This window comes from Chiloscyllium plagiosum, unplaced genomic scaffold (assembly GCF_037043375.1).
Source record: "Chiloscyllium plagiosum isolate Xiang-an unplaced genomic scaffold, Cpla_swu_hap1 HiC_scaffold_8, whole genome shotgun sequence".
NCBI classification, from domain to species: domain Eukaryota; kingdom Metazoa; phylum Chordata; class Chondrichthyes; order Orectolobiformes; family Hemiscylliidae; genus Chiloscyllium; species Chiloscyllium plagiosum.
The window spans coordinates 39,626,282-39,649,227 of NW_028270146.1; the positions used below are offsets into that span (position 1 = coordinate 39,626,282).

The 22,946-nt window shown below is 38.9% G+C and overlaps 2 protein-coding genes and 1 pseudogene across 8 annotated transcripts in view; 1 reads left to right on the forward strand and 2 right to left on the reverse strand.

Annotated features, from left to right (window-relative positions):
- The window catches only part of LOC148149380 (uncharacterized), a 100,900-nt gene extending 100,082 nt beyond the window's left edge, over positions 1-818 (reverse strand). The window contains exon 1 of the mRNA XM_087989518.1: positions 8-818. Coding sequence (XP_087845644.1) covers positions 8-818 — 811 coding nt within the window. The remainder of the gene's footprint in view (positions 1-7) is intronic.
- A 12,323-nt stretch (positions 819-13,141) lies between these two features.
- dorip1 (dopamine receptor interacting protein 1) overlaps positions 13,142-22,946 on the forward strand; it is a 38,652-nt gene continuing 28,847 nt past the window's right edge. For 2 of the 7 annotated variants that reach the window (XM_043697311.2, XM_043697314.2), the window contains exons 1-2: positions 13,173-13,310; positions 16,661-16,716. Coding sequence is in view for 5 of the 7 variants with exons in the window: in XM_043697314.2 (XP_043553249.1) it covers positions 16,715-16,716 (2 nt within the window). In the remaining 2 variants the exon portion in view is untranslated. Of the gene's footprint in view, positions 13,311-13,341; positions 13,629-16,660; positions 16,717-22,946 lie in introns of those variants that run through there. The other 5 variants (XM_043697313.2, XM_043697315.2, XM_087989725.1 and 2 more) reach the window with 4 other exon arrangements.
- On the reverse strand, positions 19,464-20,928 carry LOC148149381 (uncharacterized; annotated as a pseudogene).

Below are 22,946 nucleotides of genomic sequence, written 5' to 3' on the forward strand. Positions count from 1 at the left end.
AACATACCCCATTGATCCAAGAATTTAAATCCTTGCTTCCTGCACCTGTTCCCCAGCCACACATTCAACTCCATTATCTCCCTGTTCCTGGCCTCTCCAGCCCGAGGAACTGGAAGCAAACCGGAGATAACCACTCTGGACGTCCAGCTTTTCAGCCTTCTTCCTAGTTCTCCGAAGTCCCGCTGTAGTATGTTCCTCCTCTTCTTCCCGACATCATTTGTGCCGACATGTACCACCACCTCTGGCTCTTCACCTTCGCCCTTGAGGATTTCCTGCACTCTGTCTGTGATGTCCTTAAGCCTGGCACCAGGAAGGCAACACACCATCCTTAAATTCCGCCTGTTGCCACAGAAACCCTGTTCAGTTCCTCTCACTATGAAGTCCCCTATCACCACGGCTCTGTGTGATGTCTGACTCCTTGGCTCTGCCTCCACACCAAATTTTGATTGATAGACCTGACCGCCTCGTGGACTGGCAGTGTCATCGGTCTCTACTGTTTCCAAAAGATTCAACTTGTTCCTGACAGGTACTTCCCCCGGGGTCTCTTGCACCTGTCTCCTCTCTGCCTTCCTCATCATCTTCTCTCTTCTGCTCTCTTCTGGTATAGTCGGTGTAATAACCTCGCTGAAGGTCCTGTCCAGAAAAATCTCGTTCGCTCGGATGAGCCTAAGGTCCTCGAGTTTTTTCTTCAGTGCTGCGATATGCTCTGTCAGTATATGAACGTGCACACACTTTCCACAGATATACGAGCCAGATACACCAGAGTCGTTGACCTCCCACATCATGCACGTAGCACACTGAACCAGCTGGGCAGTCATGTCTTCACCCTCTTCAACTGTGGCGTAATCACTTCACTCAACCTCCTTGTCGAAGACTCCTGAGCTAAAGACTCTCTCTTGTCTCAACAGGAACTTCCCTGGGCTCTCTTTTTGGGGCAAGTCTGTGGACAAACAATTCAGGTCTTTTTCAGTATATAATTTCAGTTACATCACACTGTAAACTTTTGCTGTAAATTCTGTGTCTTACGATCTTATACTCCACAACCATCTGATGAAGGAGCAACGCTCCAAAAGCTAGTGCTTCTAAATAAACCTGTTGGATTATAACCTGGTGTTGTGCGATTTTTAACTTTGTCTACCCCAGTCCAACATCGGCATCTCCGAGTCACGGAAAATAGAGTGTGAGAGTAAGCTTGCAGGGAACATGCAAACTGATTACAAAAACTTCTCGAGGTATGTGAACAGAAAAGGATTAGTTAAGATAAATGTAGGTTACTTACAGCGAGAAACATGGAAAGTTATAATGAGGAAGAAAAGAAATGTCTGAACAATTAAATTCATAGTTAGGTTCTGTATTCACAAAGAAGGACACAAATAATGTCCCAAAAGTATTGGGGAATGCAGTGTTTAGACAGAGGGAGGAACTGAATAAAGTTTAATGTGGATAAATGTGAGGTTCTCCATTTGGTAATAAAAACAGATTATTATCTAAATGGCAATAGATTGGGAATGGGGAAGGTGAAATAAGGCCTGGGTATCCTTATACATCAGTTTCTGAAAGGCAGCATGCAGGTCTGGCAGATGGTGGAGAAGACAAATTGTATGATGGTTGGTCTTCATAGTGATACAATTTGAGTACACAAGCAGTGATATCTTAGCATAATTGTAGATATCAAAACATCAAAAAGAAGTTCATACCAACAATATTATTTTGTGAGTAAATGAGATACTTACATGAACTGCATTATGGCACTCTTCACAATCTCTTGTTCAGAATATTTTTCAATATTATAGAGTCATTGAGTCATATAGCACGAAAACAGATCCTTCGGTCTAACTTGTCCATGCCGACCAAGTTTCCCAAACTAAACTAATACCATTTTCCTGTGTTTATAAACCTCTATAATGTCACCTCTCAACCTCTTACACTACAGTGATAAAAATCCTAGTCTATCCTGCCTCTTCATATAACTCAAACCTTTCAGTCCCTGAAACATTCTTGTAAATCTTTTCTGCACCCCCCCTCCAATTTAATAACATGCTTCCTATAGTGGGGGACCAGAACTGTACAAAGTACTCCAAAAGTGACCTCACAAATTTCCTGTACAACTGTAACATGACGTCCCAACCCCTGTAAACAATGTTCTGAGCAATGAATGTCAAATGCCTTCTTTACCACCCTGTCTACCTGCGATGCAACTTTCAAAGAACTATGTACCTGAAACCCTAGGTCTCTCTGTTCAACAACACTCCTCAGGGCTCTACCATTATCTGTATGAGGCCTGTCCTTGTTTTACCAAAATGCAACACTGCACATTAATCCAAATTAAACTCCATCTTTCACTCTTTGGCTCGTTGGCCCAAATGATCAAGATCTCTTTGTAACCTTAGGTAACTTCCTTCACTGTCCTCTGCAATTTGGTGTCATCTGCAAAATTATTAATCATGCCTCCTAACTTCTCATCCAAATTGTTTGTATAAATGACAAACAATAGTGGACGCAGCGAAGCGGAGAGTAGCAAATCATACAACTGTCACTTACAACCTCAGCATCTTTTCTTTAATTTTGCAAAATCTTGAACTTTTGTATGAATAAAATCAGTGATTGCATAAGTTAAACTGTAGCTTTTGAATATTAGTTTATTCTTTCAATTATGAGAATAAAATGAATTATTCATTTAATGTGAGACTAGAGGAAAAAAGAGCTGTGTAAGAAAAACACCATGGAGAGATTTTAAATGATACAAGAGAATATTTAAAGCCATTTCTTGACTGTATAAGTCAGTGAGCACGAGTGATAGAGGAATGGGACATGCGGTGATTTAGAACATGGTCAGCCAAATTTTGGAAGGGTTCATGGTTTCATTGAGTAGAAAATCAACGGATTAATGGAGGAAGATTAAATAGGTACAGAAAAGATACTTTGCTGAAAAGTCTCCAAAACAAATTTTCATCCAAGGGGACAAAACTCTGCACTTTTTTTTTTGTTTTCAGAACTAGAGAAATGTCCATCAGTAATTATTGTCTGCCAAGCTATTAAAATAAACTTACTTAGATCCTCACCTTTTCATTCATTTCATGCATAATTCACATGCTAAGCATTCCCAAACTCTTACCTTTGCTGTCACTTCAATCTCAAGTCTGCTGACAAGAACTGAAACAATGCACCCATTATCTAGGGAGGAACTTGCTCTGATAAAAACTATAAATTATCTTTTGGTGAAAAGACGCATAGTAAACCATTGAATAAGAAAATTAACTAGCTATTCTAGAGTTGCAGGAAGCATTTTTGTGCCATTACTGCTGATACTTGTGTGCTGTAAAGGCCAGGGTGTTCCAACACCTGACAAATTCCTGACAAAACCATTCCAACAATTCAAGACTCTGTTAAAAAGTTGATAAATTTGACATCTACTGGAAAATAATGGAAACAGCATTAACATGAAAGAACGGGGAATCAAGATACTGCTGCCATCTACAGTTGTTTTTAAGAAATTTAATTAGGATAAGGTTGAACATTATGATTCCAGTTCTTTGACCCTGACCATCAGAGTGTTTTCAAGAACACCATAAAAACTTTAACTCACAGTATTCAATACTTAATTAAGGATCAATAAACACAGTAGACTGGAATTTATGTAGAGAATGATGGCGATGCTGTCAGTACTCACTGTTATAATGGAAGAGATCTGATAATGACTTTTGAAGTGCATACATATGCAGTTAAACACAAAAATCCAGTAATTTCCGTAAAAAAAAATCATTTTTCTATATAGGGTACATTGTTTCAGTTCTTGCCAGCAGACTTGGGATTGAAATGATAGCAATGGTACGAATTTGGGAGTGCTTAGCATGTGAATAATGCATTAAAATGGATGAAAAGATGAGGATCTACGTAAATTTATTTTAATACCATGGCAGACGATAATTACTGATGGACATTTTCTCTAGTTCTGAAAAAATACATGATAAGTGCAGAGTTTTGTCCCATGAAAATTTGTTTTGGATACTTTTTAGAAAAGTAAAAAAATTGAAGGTTCTTCATCCAGAGAGTGATGAGCCTGTGCAATATTCTGCTACAGAGAATAGCTGAGACCAAAACATTGAATGTTTTCAAGAATGAGTTACATATAGTTTTTACAGATAAAGAGGACAAAGGTTAAGGGTAGAAAACAGGAGCAGGAGTGGGATGATCATCTATGATCATATTGAATGGCTGAGCAGGTTCAAAGCGTTGAATGAGTTACTGCTGCTTGTATTTTCTATGTTCACCCAGTTTCTAGTGGATTTGGTCTATATCTTAAAAGAACCTTTAACCCAAGTTATTGTAGCCACATTTAATTCTGTAGATATTTTGCTGGTGCAACTTAGAGAGAAAAGTCCATAATTACCGTGTGCAGATTTCATAATCTAATTAAATCAAATTTTGTTTTGAAGAACATGGCCTATGACGTTCAACCTACTGTATAATAAAAAAAACTGTATAGCTTGGATTGATGTGGACTTGTTGGGCCACGTGGCCTATTTCCATACTGTATGGAATCTAATCTTTCTGGTACCAAGGACTAAGAGTGGGGCTGGGTACTGAAGAAGTGGACTAGCTTACAATAGAAAAAAATGAATAAATAACAGCTTTGACATGATCTTAATTTTATACATCTAAAATCTTTTAAACTTTCTGCATTAAAATCCCCTAGTATTTTTCAAGATAAAATTATACTTAAATTCCTGTTGCTGTTTTTCTATGCTATTTTTCTATGTTATTTTCAATTCAAAAGCAAATGGTGAATATTACACCTCTCTTTGACTTTGTGATTTGGACCATGAGTTTGTAATACAACAGTAACTGTTGGGAAGACAATGTTTAAGAACGTTTTAGTAAAATTATGTGTTTATTTCATCATTTTGACTTGATTAAGAAAGTGAGGAATTAAATCATATTCTATTTAATTGTATTCAATGTAGAATGCTTATGTACTGCATGACTCACACAACTTATAACCTATGATCACTTGGGGGTGGGGCAGGAGCTGCTACATTTAGTTTCATATCACAGAACATGAAGCTGCATCATACTTTCTCTTTTACACTAAGTGTTAAAATGCATCTATATTGTGTACACATTTTATATAATTTTAAGTTCAATCAATTGTGTAGGTTTCTGCATTGGTTTTATATTGTATCAAGATTATATGCAAGCATGTAAAAAATTTAATTTAAAAAATGTGTACTCTTTGAACCATCAACAACCCCTAGTAAAACCACACTCCTGTTAGATGGTTTCTAAAAACAAGGTGACCGATAAGGTGTTTGATTTAATGAGGAACTCTCACTAATTCAGCAAAATTGAGGAGATGAGCTCAGAGTATCCTTCACAGAACAAGACAACACACATCTTCCTATACTGAACTAAGTAATGAAGGTATTGTATAAATTCTATAATCCTATAGCAGTAAACCATCAAAATAATAGGTACATAACACAAAGAAGATGATTTCATGAATAACTGACACTGTAGGAAATCAATCAGGGGACAGTAGGAAATGATTTTACTTAGATGATTACTCCTTTTTTTGGAACTCATGGGTTAGGCAGACACTACCAAGATTGATGTAAACTGTTCGTGCACTAAAAAGCCAATTAGAAATCATCCACAACAATAGTGGCTGGTAAGGGCTTTAAACACTTCCTGCGCAAGGAGAAAGCTCTGAGGCAGAAGATTTTCTATCATTAGAACAAGAAATTTGTACCCAGTCAAACAATATTGCAAAGTGGCATCCCAACTTGGATAGAGTGCAAACTGTTATGTTTATTAAGTATTAATCCTGCTGTACTTGCCTTGATAAACATCTTAAATTATGTAAAACATGGGAAAACATATTTTTACCTAAAATGCTCTTGTAACCAGTCAGGATTAGTAAACCTTTAGATTAGTTCCTTCGTAGTCATTCTTTAATTGTAATTGATTTAGGTTTTACAATTAAAATGAACCCTAAAATTCTTACAATTGAATGGCAGTTATATTATGAGTCATATTCTTGTTTTTAAATTCTTGAAAATAATCATCTTACACACTTCTACACAGCATCACCATAAACCACTTACCATTTGACTCTATTCTCTTAGAAACAGCTTGGAATGATTTATCTTAGCTTTAATACACAAAACTAAAATGTGCCCACCTGCCCATGGGTTCCGGATTTGAATGTCTGCTAATTTTAATATTTTTTAAAGTGCACAACTTTTAAGTAATTTTCATCCAAATAAGGATGTGTCAGTTTATCTGAAATTAAACTGCAGAATGAAGGTCTAACAAAGAGTCATAATGAAACATCAACCAGTATTTGTTATGACCAACTTGCTGTTTATTTGAAATATTTTGTATTATTTATTAGCACCTTTATATGTATTAACACATTTGATATCAAGCCATTATAAAGAGATGAATTATGGAGTCATTGAGTCATACAGCACATTAGCAGCTTCAGTCAAACTCATCTGCGCCAACTAAACGTCCCAATCCGACTTAGTCCCATTTTCCAACATTTGGCCCATATCCCTCTAAACCCTTCCTACTCATGTACCATCCAGATGCCTTTTAAATGTTGCAATTGTACATTTATGATATTTCTCTCTGAAATTTAAACAAGTGGTTATGATAGTTTTAAATGAATGGTTAGCTTTGCTCAGTTAAAATAGATACAAGAAAGTAATTTGAATTTCTATATGGTGATTCGCTCTTATAATAAGTTCTGGCCCATAATTTCTGTCACCTGGTTAAAAATGTTTGCACACTGTAGTTATTTAATAGAATCTCAAATGCTCAAAAACTTGTATGAAGAAACTAGGAGATGAATTTTGTGTTCAGGTGGGACTGTGGAACTGCTATTCGTCCAGCGTTTGTAACTTATCAGTGTTTCAATTTTGTTTATTGTCTTCACATTCAGTTGTGACTTAGCTGATGATGGTGATCTTCTTGGACTACTTGTCTTGCCTCTGAGCTCCTCCCTTTATTACCTACCACCATTGATTCTAATTTCTCCCTTCTTTGGGTTCTTGTTTTCTCTCTCAACCCCACTCCAAGTTTGTGCTTTCTTCCTACTGTTTCCAGTTTTGTCCAACCATCCCACTCTTGTTTTGGTTCTCACTCTCAATCACTGGCATTGTTTCATAGAATCATAGAATCTCCACAGCACAGATAGATACTATTTGGCCCAAAGAGTTTGCACTGACCATTTAATGAGCATGGGCTCTGACAACATTCCAGCAATAGTACTGAAAACTTGAAGTTCACCTGGCCAAGCTGTTCCGGTACAAAGTGAAAATTGCCCAGGTACTTCCTGCACACAAAAAGCAGCACAAATCCAACTCCACCAATTATCAAGCAATGAGTTTACTCTCAATCATCAAATGATGAAAGGTGTCATCAACGGTGGTATTAAGCAGCACATGCTCAGTTTGGGTTCTGCCAGAGCCACTCTGCTCTTGATCTCATTACAGCCTCTGTTCAAATCCAAATTCAAAATAGCTGAATTCCAGAGATGAGGTAAGAGTGACATTAAAGCTGTATTCGACTGACTGTGGCATCAAGGAGCCCTAGAAAATTAGAATCAATGGGTATCAGGGCGTAACCTCTCCACTGACTGGAGTCATACCTGACACATAGGAAAACAGTTGCAGTTGTTGGAGGTCAGTCATCTCAGCTCCAGGACATCTATGCAGGGATTCCTCAGAGTAGTGTCCTAGGGCCAAACATCTTCAGTTGCTTCAACTATGACCGTCCCCCCATCATAAGTTCAGAAGTGGAGATGTTTGCTGTTGATTGCAATATTCAGCACAATTCACAACTCCTCCTCAGGTGCTGAAGCAGACCATGTTTCAGTGCAATAAAATCTGGACCCATACAGGATTGGGTTGACAAGTACTAAGTAATATTCATGCCACACAAATGCCAAGCAATGACCATCTCCAATAAAAGACAATCTAATCACTGCCTCTTGACTTTCCATGATGTTACCATCACTGAATACCCCACTATTAACATCCTTGGGGTTACCATTGACCAAAAACTCAACTGGACTTGTCACATAAACACAGTGGCTACAAGAAGAGGGCAGAAGCTAGGAATATTACAAAGAACAAAGAAAATTTACAGCCCAGGAACAGGCCCTTCAGCCCTCCAGGCCTGAGCCGATCCAAATATACTGTCTAAACCTGTCAGTCAATTCCTAAGCATCTGCATCCCTCTGCTCCCCACCTACACATGCATCCGTCCAGACGCATCTTAAATGAATCTACCATGCCTGCTTCTACCACCACTGCTGGCAATGCATTCCAAATGTCAACCATCCTCTGTGTGTAGTACTTGCTGTGTGTATCCCCCTTAAACTTTTCACCACTCACCTTGAAAGCGTGACCTCTCGTTATTGAATCTTTCACCCTGGGAAAAAGTTTGTCTCTATCCACCCTGTCTATACCCTTCATGATTTTAGGAGAAAGTGAGGACTGCAGATGCTGGAGATCAGAGCTGAAAAATGTGTGGCTGGAAAAGCGCATCAGGTCAGGCAGCATCCAAGGAGCAGGAGAATCGACGTTTCGGGCATAAGCCCTTCTTCATGATTTTGTAAACCTCAATCAGGTCCCCCCTCAATCTCCTTTTTTCTAATGAAAATAAACCTAACCTACACAACCTCTCTTCATAGCTAGCACCTCCCATTCCAGGCAACATCCTTGCAAACCTTCTCTGTACCCTCTCCAAAGCATCCACATCCTTTTGGTAATGTGGCGACCAGAACTGTACACAGTATTCTAAATGCAGCTGAACCAATGTCTTGTACAATTTTAACATGACTTGCCAGCTCTTCTACTCAATACCCGTCCAATGAAGGCAAGCATACTATATGCCTTCTTGACCACTCCATCCACCCGTGCAGCAACCTTCAGGGTACGATGGACCTGCACTCCCTGATCTCTCTGCCCATCAGCTTTTCCCAAGGCACTTCCGTTCATTGTATAATTCGCTCTAGAATTAGTCTTGCCTAAATGCATCACTTCACAATTGTCTGGATTGAAATCCATCTGCCACTTTTCCGCCCAACTCTCCAGTCTATTTATATCCTCCTGTATTTTCTGACAGTCCCTTATGCTTTCTGCTACTCCACCAAACTTTGTGTCATTTGCAAACTTGCTAATCATACCAACAGTGCCCACTTCCAGATCATTTATGTATATCACAAATAACAGTGGCCCCAACACTGACCCCTGTGGAATACCACTGGTCAGCTTTCTCCATTTTGAGAAACTCCCTTCAACTACTATTCTCTGTCTCCTGTTGCTCAACCAATTCTTTATCCACCTAACTAGAACACCCTGCACACCATGTGACTTCATTTACTCTATTAGTTTACCATAGGGAACCTTATCAAACGCCTTACAGAAGTCCATATATATGACATCAACAACTCTTCCTTCATCTATCAACTTGGTCACTTCCTCAAAGAACTCTATTAAGTTGGTAAGGCACGATCTCTCCCGCACAAAACCATGTTGCCTATCACTGATAAGCCCATTCTTTTCTAAATAAAAATAGATCCTATCCCTCAGTACCCACTCCAGCAACTTCTCCACCACCAACGTCAGGCTCACTGGTCTGAAGTTACCTGAAATATCCCTACTACTACTGTGGCAAGTAACTCACCACCTGAATCCCCAAAGCCTGTCAAGCATCTACAAGACACAAGTTAGGACTGTGATGGAATATTCCTTGGATGGATGTGCTGTAACAACACTCAAGAAGCTTGAAACCATCCAACACAAAGCAGCCTGTTGACTGGCACCACATCCTCAACTCTCCACTTTCTCCACCACTAAGGCTCAAGGCAGCAGAATGTACCATCTACATGATGCATTGCACAAATTCACCAAAGATCCTCAGATAGCACTTTCCAAATACATGAGCACTTTCAACTAGAAGGACAAGGGCATATGGGAACACAACCATTTGCAAGTTCTCCTCCAAAACTCACTATCCTGACTTGGAAATAAATTGCTGCTCCTTAATTGTCACTGGGTAAAAATCCTGGAATTCTCTCCCCAAGGGCAACATGGGTTAACTACAACATGTGGACTGCTATGGTTCAAGAAGGCAGCTCACCACCACCTTCTCAGTGGCAACTGGGACAGTCAAAATAATTGCTGGCTAGCCAGCGCCATTCACATTCTACAAGTGAATAAAAAAAGTGGTACTTCGCACTCTCCATAATCTCAATTATCAAAGGAAGAAGTGTTGGCAGAGAAAGAGATGCAAGTCTGCACGGAATTATGAGGGTGAAGATCCTGAGATGGGCCAGGATAATTAAAACAGACAGATGGGACAAAGATTAGTGAAGGCATGGAGGCCACTGACAATCGTGTTGCAACTCACTTCCAAGGTGACTGAGCAGGGTTGAAACTTTGTGTTCCTGTTAGAACTTTATTTGTGCAATGAGCTGTCAATTGCTTACTCAAGGATTCAATTTTTTTTCCAATTTATGCAATAAAATGCCTACATTTCCTTACAGTTGTGCTTCAGATCTCCTCAGTTTTATGAAAGCTAAAGTCTGTGTGCCTGAATCAATGTTAGTACTGAAGTACCTATGATGCAGTAAACATTTCTACTACCTCACTTTCCTGATTGGTTGCTAAAACACTCCTTGCATCATTACTGGAAGTATGAAGATGCTGATCCCCTCAAAGTAGAAGAGGTTCTGAGTCTGAATTCCAAAAGATTATGTTTTTTGATTGAGAAGATTAGTTCCAAAGAAGAGACATTCTGGCCTTGAAGCGTTAACTGTTTCCCCTTCCGTGGATGCTGCCAGACCGAAGGAATTTCTCCAAAATGAGTTCACATGAGGAATTCCATTCCTTGGTGAATATTAGTGAGTTATCTGACATCCTGAGATGGCTCCTTATGCAGCTTACATCACCACTATCCCTGAAAAGCTTATTAATGAAATAAGCCTTTACCATTGTAATATTTGAGTATCCATACTGACAATACTTGCATGAATGCAGGCTATGAAGTTTGGGTCAGTTTTCTTCATTCAGCTTCTCTATCAAAAGAAATTGTAAATTATGATGTGATTTTACCATTACCTACCTCCCAGCATGTTCTAGTGTGACTTTGAGAACCCCAGACCTGGGACAGAACTTCTTCCGCTCCCCCCGCCCTGTAAAATGATCATTAATTGTTGCATAAGACAATCTGTTTTTGTCCTAATCTGCTTTCTTACCTGATCTGGCCTGCATGTATCTCCAGACTCATGGCAATATTGTTTGCTTTTAACTGCCCTTTGAAATATTCAAGCAAGCTTCTCAGTTCCAGAGCAATTAGGAGATGGTAACAAATGTTGGTTGCACACATGCCATTAAACAGAAAAAAAATCAGCGAGACCATTAAAATGAGGGTTTCAGCTGAGACTGCTGCAGATAACATGGATGCTACAGTCAAAAAGACAGTTTGAACAGAAAATTGAAAACACCATTACTGAAAGTATGGAGATGTGGAAGCCCTCAAAGTGGAGGAGGTTCTGAGTCTGAATTCCAAAAGACTGGATCTTTTTGATTGAGAAGATTAGTTCAGATGAAGTCATACTTGTAGCATTAACTCTGTTTCCTTTTCCACAGATGCTGCCACATCTACAGAGATTATCTAAAATTTTCTGTCTTTATTTCAGGCATCCAGCATCCACAATATTTTAGGTTTTTATCAGATAGAGCAGCTGCCTCTCATAAATGGATACCGTCACATCTAGCCAGGTCTCTATAAATGCTACCCCAGATAATAGAAACATATTTGACAAACAGAAAAAAGTGAAATTAAGTAAGCCTCATACAGGATGAGAAACTTAATAAGTCATGAAAATTGGTGGTGTAGTGGACAGGGATGAAGGTTATCTCAGAGTAAAGTGGGACCTTGATAAAAGGCCAAAGTGCCGAAGAGTGGTAATTGGAGTTTAATATAGGTAAATGTGAGGCGTTGCATTTTGATAAGGCAAACCAGGACAGTACTTGTACACTTAATGGTAGGGTCCTGGGGAGTGTGGCTGAACCAAGAGACCAAGTACAGGTGCATTGTTCCTGGTAAGTGAAGCCACAGACAGACAGGATGGTGAAGACGACATTTGGCACTCTTGCCTTCATTGGTCAGTGCATTAAGTATAGGAGTTGGAACGTCATGTTGCAGCTGTACAGGATATTGCTGAGACCACTTTTGGAATATTGAATTCAATTCTGCTCTCCCTGCTATAGAAAACTTGAAATGGTTCAGAAAACATTTACAAGGGTATTGCCAGGATTGGAGGATTTGAGCTAGAGGGAGATACTGAATAGACTGTGGCTTTTTATCCTGGTGTCTAATGCTGAGTGGTGACCTTATAGAGGCTTCTAAAGTCATGAGAGGCATGAATAGGATGAAGGGACAAAATCTTTTTTCCAGGCTAGGGGATTCCAAATCAAGAGGGCATGGTTATAAGGTGAGAGGGGAAAGGTTTAAAAGGGAGCTGAGAGGCAACTTTTTCACGCAGATGGTGGTGCATGTATGGAATGAACTACCAGAGGAAGTGGTGGTGGCTGGTACAAATAAAACATTTAAAAGGCATCTGGATGGATACAGGAATAGGAAGGTATTAGAGGGCAATAGGACTAAATTAGTTCAGGTTCGAAGGGTCACTGATCCAAAACATTAACTCTGATTTCTCCTTACAGATGTTGCCAGATCTGCTCAGCTTTTGCAACAACTTCTGTTTTCGTTTCTGATTTTTACAGCATCCGCAGTTCTTTCGATTCTTATCTAGATTAGTTTAGGATGTCAGGTCGGCATGGATGAGTTGGGTCAAGGGTCTGGTGCCGTATAACTTAATGACACTGGACAGCTGGCACTTCTAATCCTGCAGAGCGCTGTGTTACCGGTACGAACTGCAAAAATGACAGTTGACTCCAGATCAACGCGAAAGAAGCGCAGCGCGGGCCCATCTAAGCCCCGCCCTTTTCCAAACTCCACCCAACCCTTTGCTCCAGCAGCAACGCCGGCCCCGCCTGGTTATCCCTCCAGCGCCGGCCACGCCTCTCCAGTGCTAGGTGGGGCGCAGTGTGCGCCGGGACGGATGGTGACGTTGCACAATAACAAAGTAGGCGGTGTGGGGGTAGCGAAGTATGTTTATATTTTATAATTGAGGGCGACATGGATGCGAGTTTTGTCTCTAATGTCGAAACGGCAGATAATGCCCAGAATTTCTTGAAGCATTCGGGAAAAAGATATTGTCAACCCGAAAGGTAAATCAAAACGCATTTAGCGATGAAATTACGTTGGAGTGAGTGAAAACCGGACGCGAATTCGCTGTACAACTTGCCTAGAGTTTACTGGCTGAAGGTGGTGTATTTGTCACTGGGCCTTACTCTAGTGCAGTTCTCAAAACATTCGTAGTCACGCACTTAAATTCACTTTGGATTTCAGAGACACGGTTGGTAAACTTTCTTGACGGCAGATTTGGTCTGATAATTCTGCTGAAACGAATTTCTATGAAGGTTTATCTCAAAACTTTTTGTTTTCCCTGGCGGTGCAGTCGTCCATTTAAAACAGAACTCATGATGGTAAGAAAGTCCATGAATTTTGTACTGCTGTCCCACTACAGATTAAGAATTGAGTAAGGAAATATTGATTTGGGTAAATGGAAAATGTACAGTCGGCAAATTTGTATTTTTGCTGAAAAATGTGTTGCTGGAAAAGCGCAGCAGGTCAGGCAGCATCCAAGGAGCAGGAGAATCGACGTTTCGGGCATAAGCCCTTCTTCAGGCTTATGCCCGAAACGTCGATTCTCCTGCTCCTTGAATGCTCTCTGACCTGCTGCGCTTTTCCAGCAACACATTTTTCAGCTCTGATCTCCAGCATCTGTAGTCCTCACCTTTCTCCAAATTTGTATTTTTGTCATGATTTGGAGATGCCGGTGTTGGACTGGGGTGTACGAAGTTAACCGAAGGGTCTGTTTCCATGCTGTACATCTCTATGACTATGACCAGGTTATAGTCCAGCAGGTTTAATTGGAAGCACACTTGGAAACACTCCGAAAGCTAGTGTGCTTCCAATTAAACCTGTTGGACTATAACCTGGTATGTGATTTTTAACTTTGTATTTTTGTGGCTTTGTCTCACTTTTTAAAAATCTGACCTGGAACTTGATGTAAAGTTGCAATCATTGTATTTCAACAACGATGTGTAAAATATGTGTTGACATGATTTCCTTGCTGAAGTACCCAAATGCTCCAGTTTTTGTGAACTGAAACTGGATGCCCCGTCACTTTTGGGACATCCAGTAATGGAAATTCGTGCTACCTGCTTGCCCATTCTAATAACCCTGCTCTGTACTGGTCTCAATGCGCACTCTCTCTGATTCATTGGTTAAGTGTTGAGTAAGCTCTCGAGTCAAATAGTACACTTTTGTAGAACTCAGAACCATACTTTAACCAAGTGAACCAGGTACAGTATTGCTAGGCTGATGCATTTGTGGAATTGATTTGAATTATGATTATAACATTGCCATATTGTGTTTGCAAAAATGTATTAATAGTACTGTGTTGGATTTTAGACTGAGAATGTTCCTTCGAAGGAATGGTGTTTTAAATTTTACTGATGTGATTTTAAAAAACTAGTTAAAATAGGTCCAGTGAAAGAAAGTCATTTTACCATTTATTGTTTAATCATTTGGACCCTGAATATATCATTCTCCAAAAAAGACTGTGAAATACAAATTTCTTCTTCTAGCCATATTGAAGGTGCAAAAAAAAGTAAGATAGTAGCAGCCGGATTTTAGATTTGTTTTTCTCATTATTTAAAGGATTTTCCAAATGGCTGCAAAATCATAATTTGAATAAATTATCCAGTGAGGTTTTGGACAGTTGGCCATTTCCTACTCCTGTAAGGAACAGTGAAAGATTTTTAAAATAAATGATGCATTTTATATTTGTAGGATGTCTGAAATTGCTTCAAAATGATTTTGCTTTGTAAATCTTGTCATGTTTGTTGGGCATACGCAGTGAATGAGATGAGGCAGCAATGGGATACATGCCTCAGTCTATTTCTTTCGCAGAAATTGTTTATATCCATTTGAACAGCACATTGGTAAGGTCTCATCCAAAAGACAGCTCCCTAGCAATTCTACATTAGAGTAAAATAAACAGCTGCTGGACTCAGTCCTTCAAACCTGCTACACCATTTAGTAAGGTGATGGCAAATCCTCTACCTCAAATCCACCTTCCTGCATTATTGCTATATTCCTTAGAATTCAAATTCTATGATTTCTGCCTTGAATATATTCAGTGAATATAAAAACCAGAAGAACTGTGGGTTCTGTAAACCAGAAACAAAAACAGAAGTTGCTGAAAAAGCTCAGCATGTGTGGCAACACCTCTGAAGAGAAACCAGAGTTAATGTTTCAGGTCGGGTGACCCTTTTGGAAATGTTAACTCTGATTTCTCTTCTCAAATGTTGCTAGACTTGCTGAGATTTCCAGCAGCTCCAGTTTTTGCATTCAATGAATATGTTGGTCTAAAAATTCCAAAAACTGAAGAGAAATATTTCCTTACCTCCAATCGAAATGGCTGATCTCTTTTCTAGGGGGTGACCCCATGTTATATATTCCATAGCCAGGGGAGACATTTTCTTGGCGGCTTCCATGTCAAGATTCATCAGAATTTGGTCTCAATTAGATAATTTCTTCAAGGAATATAAATTTAGTCTACTTAACCTCATTCTCATCCCGGAAACTGTACTGAAGTACTGAATTGCTAGATTGTTGTTTGAACCTATAAGTTGTTTAAAAAAAACACCTGAGTGTTATTACTGAACTAATTTTCACACCTGGCTCAAATACTTTTATAATCTCTGGCCTGTACACTATCACAATTGAAAGGAAGGGTAATGATACTTCCTAAATAAACAATGAATTTCAATAGAAAAATGTCAACTGTATTATATTGCAGAACTCCTGCAGGAACAGTTTAATTTCATTGATACACAGTGTGTTCACGTATATTACAATGACCAGTAAATAAAACTATAAATTGTGTGCGTTTTCCATCCATAACAATGTGACCAAAAAGGCTACTCTTGTGTTCTGGTCCTGCAATGGATAACAGGGTAATATACATAATAGCAGAAAGTGGAAAATTAGTGCTATGATGCAGTTATAAATACATTGGAGTCATGAATGCAAATTTATCATAGATGTTGATTATTTTAGCAATAAAGATAACACGGGCCTATTAATAGCAACTGTGATATAACTTAATAGCTGAAAATTTGTAAACAATTGTGTCTGTAGGAGAGCAGTTAAGATTACTTTTTTAAAAGTCTATGCTATACGTTTTGTTTAGAATGTGAATCCTTATTATATTGCATGTATTACAAATGGTTCTATAGGTAATTTTTAAAGGGGAGTTGGATAGGTACTTGAGGATATAACAGTTACAAGGCTATGGTCAAAAAGCAAGATATGGGACTAAGCATGACTGCTGTTTCGGAAAACCAGAACAGACCCAGTGACCTGAGAGAACTGTGCTTTAAGTTTCTGTGATTCTATAATCTATTTCAGTTGGTGGATGATCTGTAACTTTGTCATTGCTGTTCAGATTCCTTTTGAAGAGCCTTAAACAGCATGATGGAAAAAATGGTTGAGTGGCAGAATGTAAGTTTATCTTTGTTTCTTCTACTATTCTAAGTCCCCTTTTTCAGCTTTGTAGTGAGGAAGGTCTTCAGTAGTGGTAGCACAGGGAATAAACAAAGGTTGTTGAAATACCAGGCTCATTTATACATCTATTGGTTGATTTTAGTTAGCATAAGTAGAGACAAAATTAAGAAACTTCAACGTAGAATTTTTAAAGTTGTATTTCTAACAGAAGCTAACATAGTGCATTTGTTATTTGGATGATCATAGCACTTGATCATTCAAGTTTCAATAAGGACAGTAACGGGTGAGAATGAGCACTCATGTCAGTTGCTAACATAACCTTTGCAGGATAGGCCCTTTTAAATTGAAGTATATATTAATCTTAATAATCTAAATTCATCCTTTAGAATTAATGCCCCAGTTTGTGTTTATACTGCAACCCATTAGTTGCTTATACACGTACTAGACCAAATCAATTCAACTGTGATAACATTTGAATTCTGTATTGTTAATACAGACAATCACAAGTGAACCACACATGTCAGAGTTTTTCTATCCAGAATGAAGCAACTTAATGTAACAGAAAGCAAACTCCCTTTGGTCTGTGTTGGCATATGTGATACTTGTAGGCCCAGATTGATATAAACAGTGCAACTGCCTCTGTACAAAGCAATCTCTTCATGTGCCAACTAACTAACTGACTCTCCTAGCCATACATGCATTGTGTAGAGTAGTAACGTCTTACTGAAAATATTTCGCAATCCCAGATCGAACATGCAATTATCTAATGAGCTATGTAACACAGCATGATTTTAATTTATAGGTCTAACTAAAGTTATTTGATTTGGATATGGCCATACTTTCTACGTGTTTCGAAAATAATCATTAGAAAATATACACTTCTTTGTAAAACTGCAAAATAATTGATTTCATCCTGTCACGAAAAATGACCATCTTCAAGTCTGTAGTTCAAGGAAACAAATATTTTATTCAGACATGTGCAAGTGTGAAACTCATCCTAGTTATCTAATAAAGCATCTCAAAGATATAGTTTTTATCATAATTGTATAATTTTCAGGCTCATGCGGGTCTCCATTATCTCAACTTTTAAACTTTGGGTCTCTCGGTTTCCATGGTAACTCAACCATCTTGCCTGGATTCTTAGTTCCCTTATCATCATGTTCTATGTAGCAATGAATAATATGCTTTTCCAGGCAGTTATTGTTACAACATAAAATAAATTGAGCATAAGTATAGCACTTATTTCAAAACTGGCATGCACTTCAATTTTAATTATACTAATCTTAATCCATTTGTCCCTACTTCATTATTCATGTTTTTGCAAATGGTTATGTAGTTAAATTTGAAATTTTGTGTATAACCCTTTTTATATTTCAATGATAATACATTATTTCAATGTACTTATATTTATTGAAGAAATGCTAAATAATATGGTCAACATTTTACAATCATTTTTGCAAAATGTAAACTTTTTTTAACCGTTTCAATACTTTTGCTTCTACCTGCAAGTTGTGGGGTAGCAAGAAATAGTTTCCTAATGTTTTGAATGTTGCATTCACAACATAAATAACAAAGTAAAAATTGGAGTTTACATATTTAAATTTGAAGTAATTTTGAATGAAGTAACTTTAATAAAAAATAGCTGGAGAAGTAGTAAGAGGGTGAACAGAATGCGATAATTTTGCTGTATGCTCAACTAATATCTTGGATGTTGGGATAGGCTTAGTGTGGAATTTGACCTCTAAACTGAGGGCGTGGAAGAGAATATTTTTCTCTCATATTAAAACAAATTGTTTAGAGCCATTGTGTGTAATGTAGTACAATTATTGTTTTTCATTACTTAGAGTTGAAAAGAAAAGCTATGCTCTTAAATGTCCTGAATAGTTATGTGCATGAAAAATTAATAAGAGGTACTTGAGTGTGCAATTCATTTGAAGAAGTTAAATAAATGTATAATCTTATATATTTAGTGGAACGTGGACCTCATCAGGATTAAAGCTTACACAATTGATTTCGTAACACTGATGCATCTTAAGCCGCTAGTGTGACCGATGAATTGTATCATAGAATTAAAAGCATATGGAACCTTTATTTATCCCATATTTCACACTTTGATCGCCATATTATTAAAAAGGTTTTAGAGTCAGTGGAAGGTGAAACCATATTGAAAGGATGATGTCAGAATTGGGAGGCAATAATTAAAAGTGAATGCGTTCAAAGTTGTAACAGGAATAGGCCATTTGGCACTTTAACTTGATGCCAATCTCAAATTGAGCATTTTAACTTGGTGCCAATCTCCTGCCCCTCCTGTAAACCTTAACATTATTTCCATTTAAATAGTCATCTTGTGCTGAATGTCTCAATTGAATCTACTGCACCACATTTCTAGGCAGTGCATTCCAGATTCCAACCGCATGCTGTTTGTGTTTAAAATGAGTTTTCTCACACTTTGCATTTGTTTAGTTTAAAATTTGATTCTCAATCCGCTTGTGTGTGTGAATAGTTTCTCTCTAGCTATGCTGTCTAGACTTGTTATGATTTTGAAAGCTTCTATCAGATCAGGTTGTACGTTTGCTCACTGGTTGTTCTCGACATTTTGTCACCATGTTAGGTAACATGATCAGTAGACCTCCGTTGAAGCACTGGTGTACTGTCCTGCTTTCTATTTATGTGCCTTGGTCTGTTGTGGTGGGTGATATCATGTCTGGTTCTTTTTCTGAGAGGATGGTTAATGAGGTCCAAATCATTGTGTTTGTTGATGGAGATCTGGTTTGAATGCCAGGCCCCTAAGAATTCCTGTATGTGTCTTTGTTTAGCCTGTCCCAGGATGGATGTATTGTCCTAGTCGAACTGATGACCCTCATTGTCTATGTGTAAGGATACAAGTGAGAGTTGGTCCTGTGTTTTGGTGGCTAGTTGGTGCTCGTGTATCCTAGTGGCTAGTTTTCTGCCTCTCTGGCCGACGTAATGTTTGCTGCAGCCCTTGCAGGGTATTTTCTTTATGATGTTCGTTCTGCTGGTTGTTGGTACGGGGTCCTTTAGATTCATCAAGAGTTGTTTCAATGTGTTGATAGGTTTGTGGGCTACTATGATGCCAAGGGGCCGGAGTAGTCTGGTCGTCATCTCTGAGATGTCTTTAATGTATGGTAGTGTGGCTAGAGTCTCTGGGCATGTTGTGTTGTCTTGTTTAGGTTTGTTGTATAAGAATTGACAGACTGTGCTTATCGGGTACCTGTTGTTCTTGAATACATTGTATAGGTGCTTTTCTTTGCCACATTGTAGTTCCTGGGTGCTGCAGTGTGTTGTGGCTCATTTAAATAATGTCCTAATGCAGCTCCGTTTGTGGGTGTTGGGATGATTGCTCCTGTAGTTGAGTATCTGGTCAGTGTATGTCGCTTTCATGTAGATGCTGGTCTGTAGCTCTCCATTAGCTTTTCATTCTACTGTGACACCTAGGAAGGGAAATTTGTTGTTCACTTCCTCCTTGGTGAACTTAATACCAGTAAAGATGTTGATTGTGTTTGTGGGTTTCCTCAAATTTGTTCCATATGCGATGACAAAGGTGTCATCCACATAGCGGACCCCAAGCTTGGGCTGGATATTGGGGAGGGCTGCTCATTCCAACCTCTGCATAACTGCCTCTGCCAAGAATCCTGATATCGGTGATCCCATGGGTGTCCCATTGATTTGTTTTCAGGTCTTGTTGAAGGTGAAGTGGGTGACGAGTTTGTCTACTAGTTGGAGTTGGTGCTGGATGGTGTTTGTGTCCTTGGTTCGTTTCATAGTGGGGCCAGTGTTTCTTTGGCCAGGGTGATGTTTATTAATGTGAATAGGGCCATCACATTGAAGGAAACCAAGACCTCACATTCAAACCGGAACTCCATCAATAAACACATTGATTTGGACCCCATTTTCCAACCTCTCAGAAAAAGAACTGTAAGAGATATCACCCACCGCAACAGACCAAGACACACAAATAGAAAGCTGAACAGTATGCAGGCACTTCAGCAGAAGTTCAGTGATGTTACCTAGCATGGTGACAAAATGTCTGAGAACAAACCTTCCAGCTCAGCGAGCAAACTTACTAGCTACTAATCTGCACAAAAATTGCAAACTTCTATCGGACCTCCCTCACTCTTCATCTCTCCAAGACAAACAGTCCAGCTTTTCCAATCTGTTTTCATAACCATTTCTCACCGCTAGAATCATTCTTATATTTCTGAACTCTTCAATGTCTTCACATCCTTTCAATAGTGCTGCACCCAGAACTGTACACAATACTCCAACTGAGGTATATCTCGTGTTCTATACTAGTTCAGCACATCTATTTTGCTCTTGTACTCTTTTTATTTCCTTATTTTCCAAAGCCTAGAATACTGTATGCTGTATTAGCTGCTCTTCTACTTGTCCTGTCACCTTTAATGATTTGTGCACATATACATCCAGATCTCTGCTCCTGCACCCCTTTAGATAGTACGTTTACTTCTTAACCATGTTATTTGTACTAAAATGTAACACCTCTCACTTGTCCATATTGAATTTTATCTGTTTCTTATTTGGTCACTCCAGCAATTTGTCAGTGTCCTTTATAAGTTTGATGCTGTTGTCAGTTTATAGTGCTCCCAGGTTGTACATTGTCCACAAACTTTGAAATCGTCTCTTGCACGCTAATATCTAAATCATTGCCATCATCAGGAAAAGCAAGAGTCTCAAAACAGACCCCAAAGAACACCACCACAAACCTTTCTATAGTTCAAAAAAAGTCATTAACCACTACTCACTGTTTCTTATCTCTCAGTTTGTATCTGCAATGCTGCTGTCCCTTTTCAGAGTTCTAATTTTTCTCAAGTCTTTTTGTACCCTATTGAACACCTTGTGGATGTTGATGTACACTTAAAACTTTCCACTTCCCTTGCTTTTTTTAAAGAAAAGGTTAGTAAAATGCAATTTTCCTGTGAACAGTTTGTACTGGTTTTTCTAAATTAACCTGTATTTTTCCATGTGACAATCCTGAATAAGTGTTTCTAGAAGATTTCCCATATCAAAAGTTAAGTTGGCTGGTTTGTAATTGCTGGGCATATCTTTAAAACCTTTTTTAAACAAGAGTGTACTTTTTGCAATTCTTCAGTTGAATTAAACCATCCCTGAGTGCTGGAAATATCGAAAGATTATTTTCAGTTCACTTGATATTATAGAACATAGAACAGTACAGCACAGAACAGGCTCTTCAGCCCACAATGTTGTGCCGACCATTGATCCTCGTATAAGGTAAACCTAATGTACGAACCCTCACATTTCTGTGACCATATGCATGTCCAGTGGTCTCTTAAATATCCCCAATGACCTCGCTTCCACAACTGCTGCTGGCAACGCATTCCATGCTCCCACAACTCTCTGCGTAAAGAACCCGTCTCTGACATCCCCTCTATACTTTCCGCCAAACAGCTTAAAACTATGACCCTTCGTGTTAATAATTTCTGCCCTGGGAAAAAGTCTCTGGCTATCAACTCTATCTGTGCCTCTCAATTAGGTCCTCTCTTCCTCTTCTCCAATGAAAAAAGTCCGAGCTCAGTCAACCTCTCTTCGTAAGATAAGCCCTCCATTCCAGGCAGCATCCTGGTAAACCTCCACTGAACCCTCTCCAAAGCATTCACATCTTTCCTATAATAGGGTGATGAGAACTGGACACAGTATTCCAAGTGATTCCTGAAGAAGGGCTTATGCCCGAAACGTCGATTCTCCTGTTCCTTGGATGCTGCCTGACCTGCTACGCTTTTCCAGCAACACATTTTCAGCACAGTATTCCAAGTGCGGTCTAACCAAAGTTTTATAGAGCTGCAACAAGATCTCACGACTCTTAAACTCAATCCCCCTGTTAATGAAAGCTAAAACACCATATGCTTTCTTAACAACCTGATCCTCCGCACTGCTAAGAATCCTGTCTTTAATCCTGTACTCAGCTTTCAAGTTCAACCTTCCAAAATGCATCACCTCGCATTTATCCGTTGGACTCCATCTGCCACCTCTCAGCCCATCTCTGCATCCTGTCAATGTCACGCTGCAGCCTACAACAGTCGTCTGCAAACTTGCTAACCCATCCTTCAATCTACTCATCCAAGTCATTAATAAAAATTACAAAGAGTAGAGGCCCAAGAACAGAGCCGTGTGGAACACCAGGCAGAATACTTTCCTTCCACTACCACTTGCTGTCTTCTGTCGACCAGCCA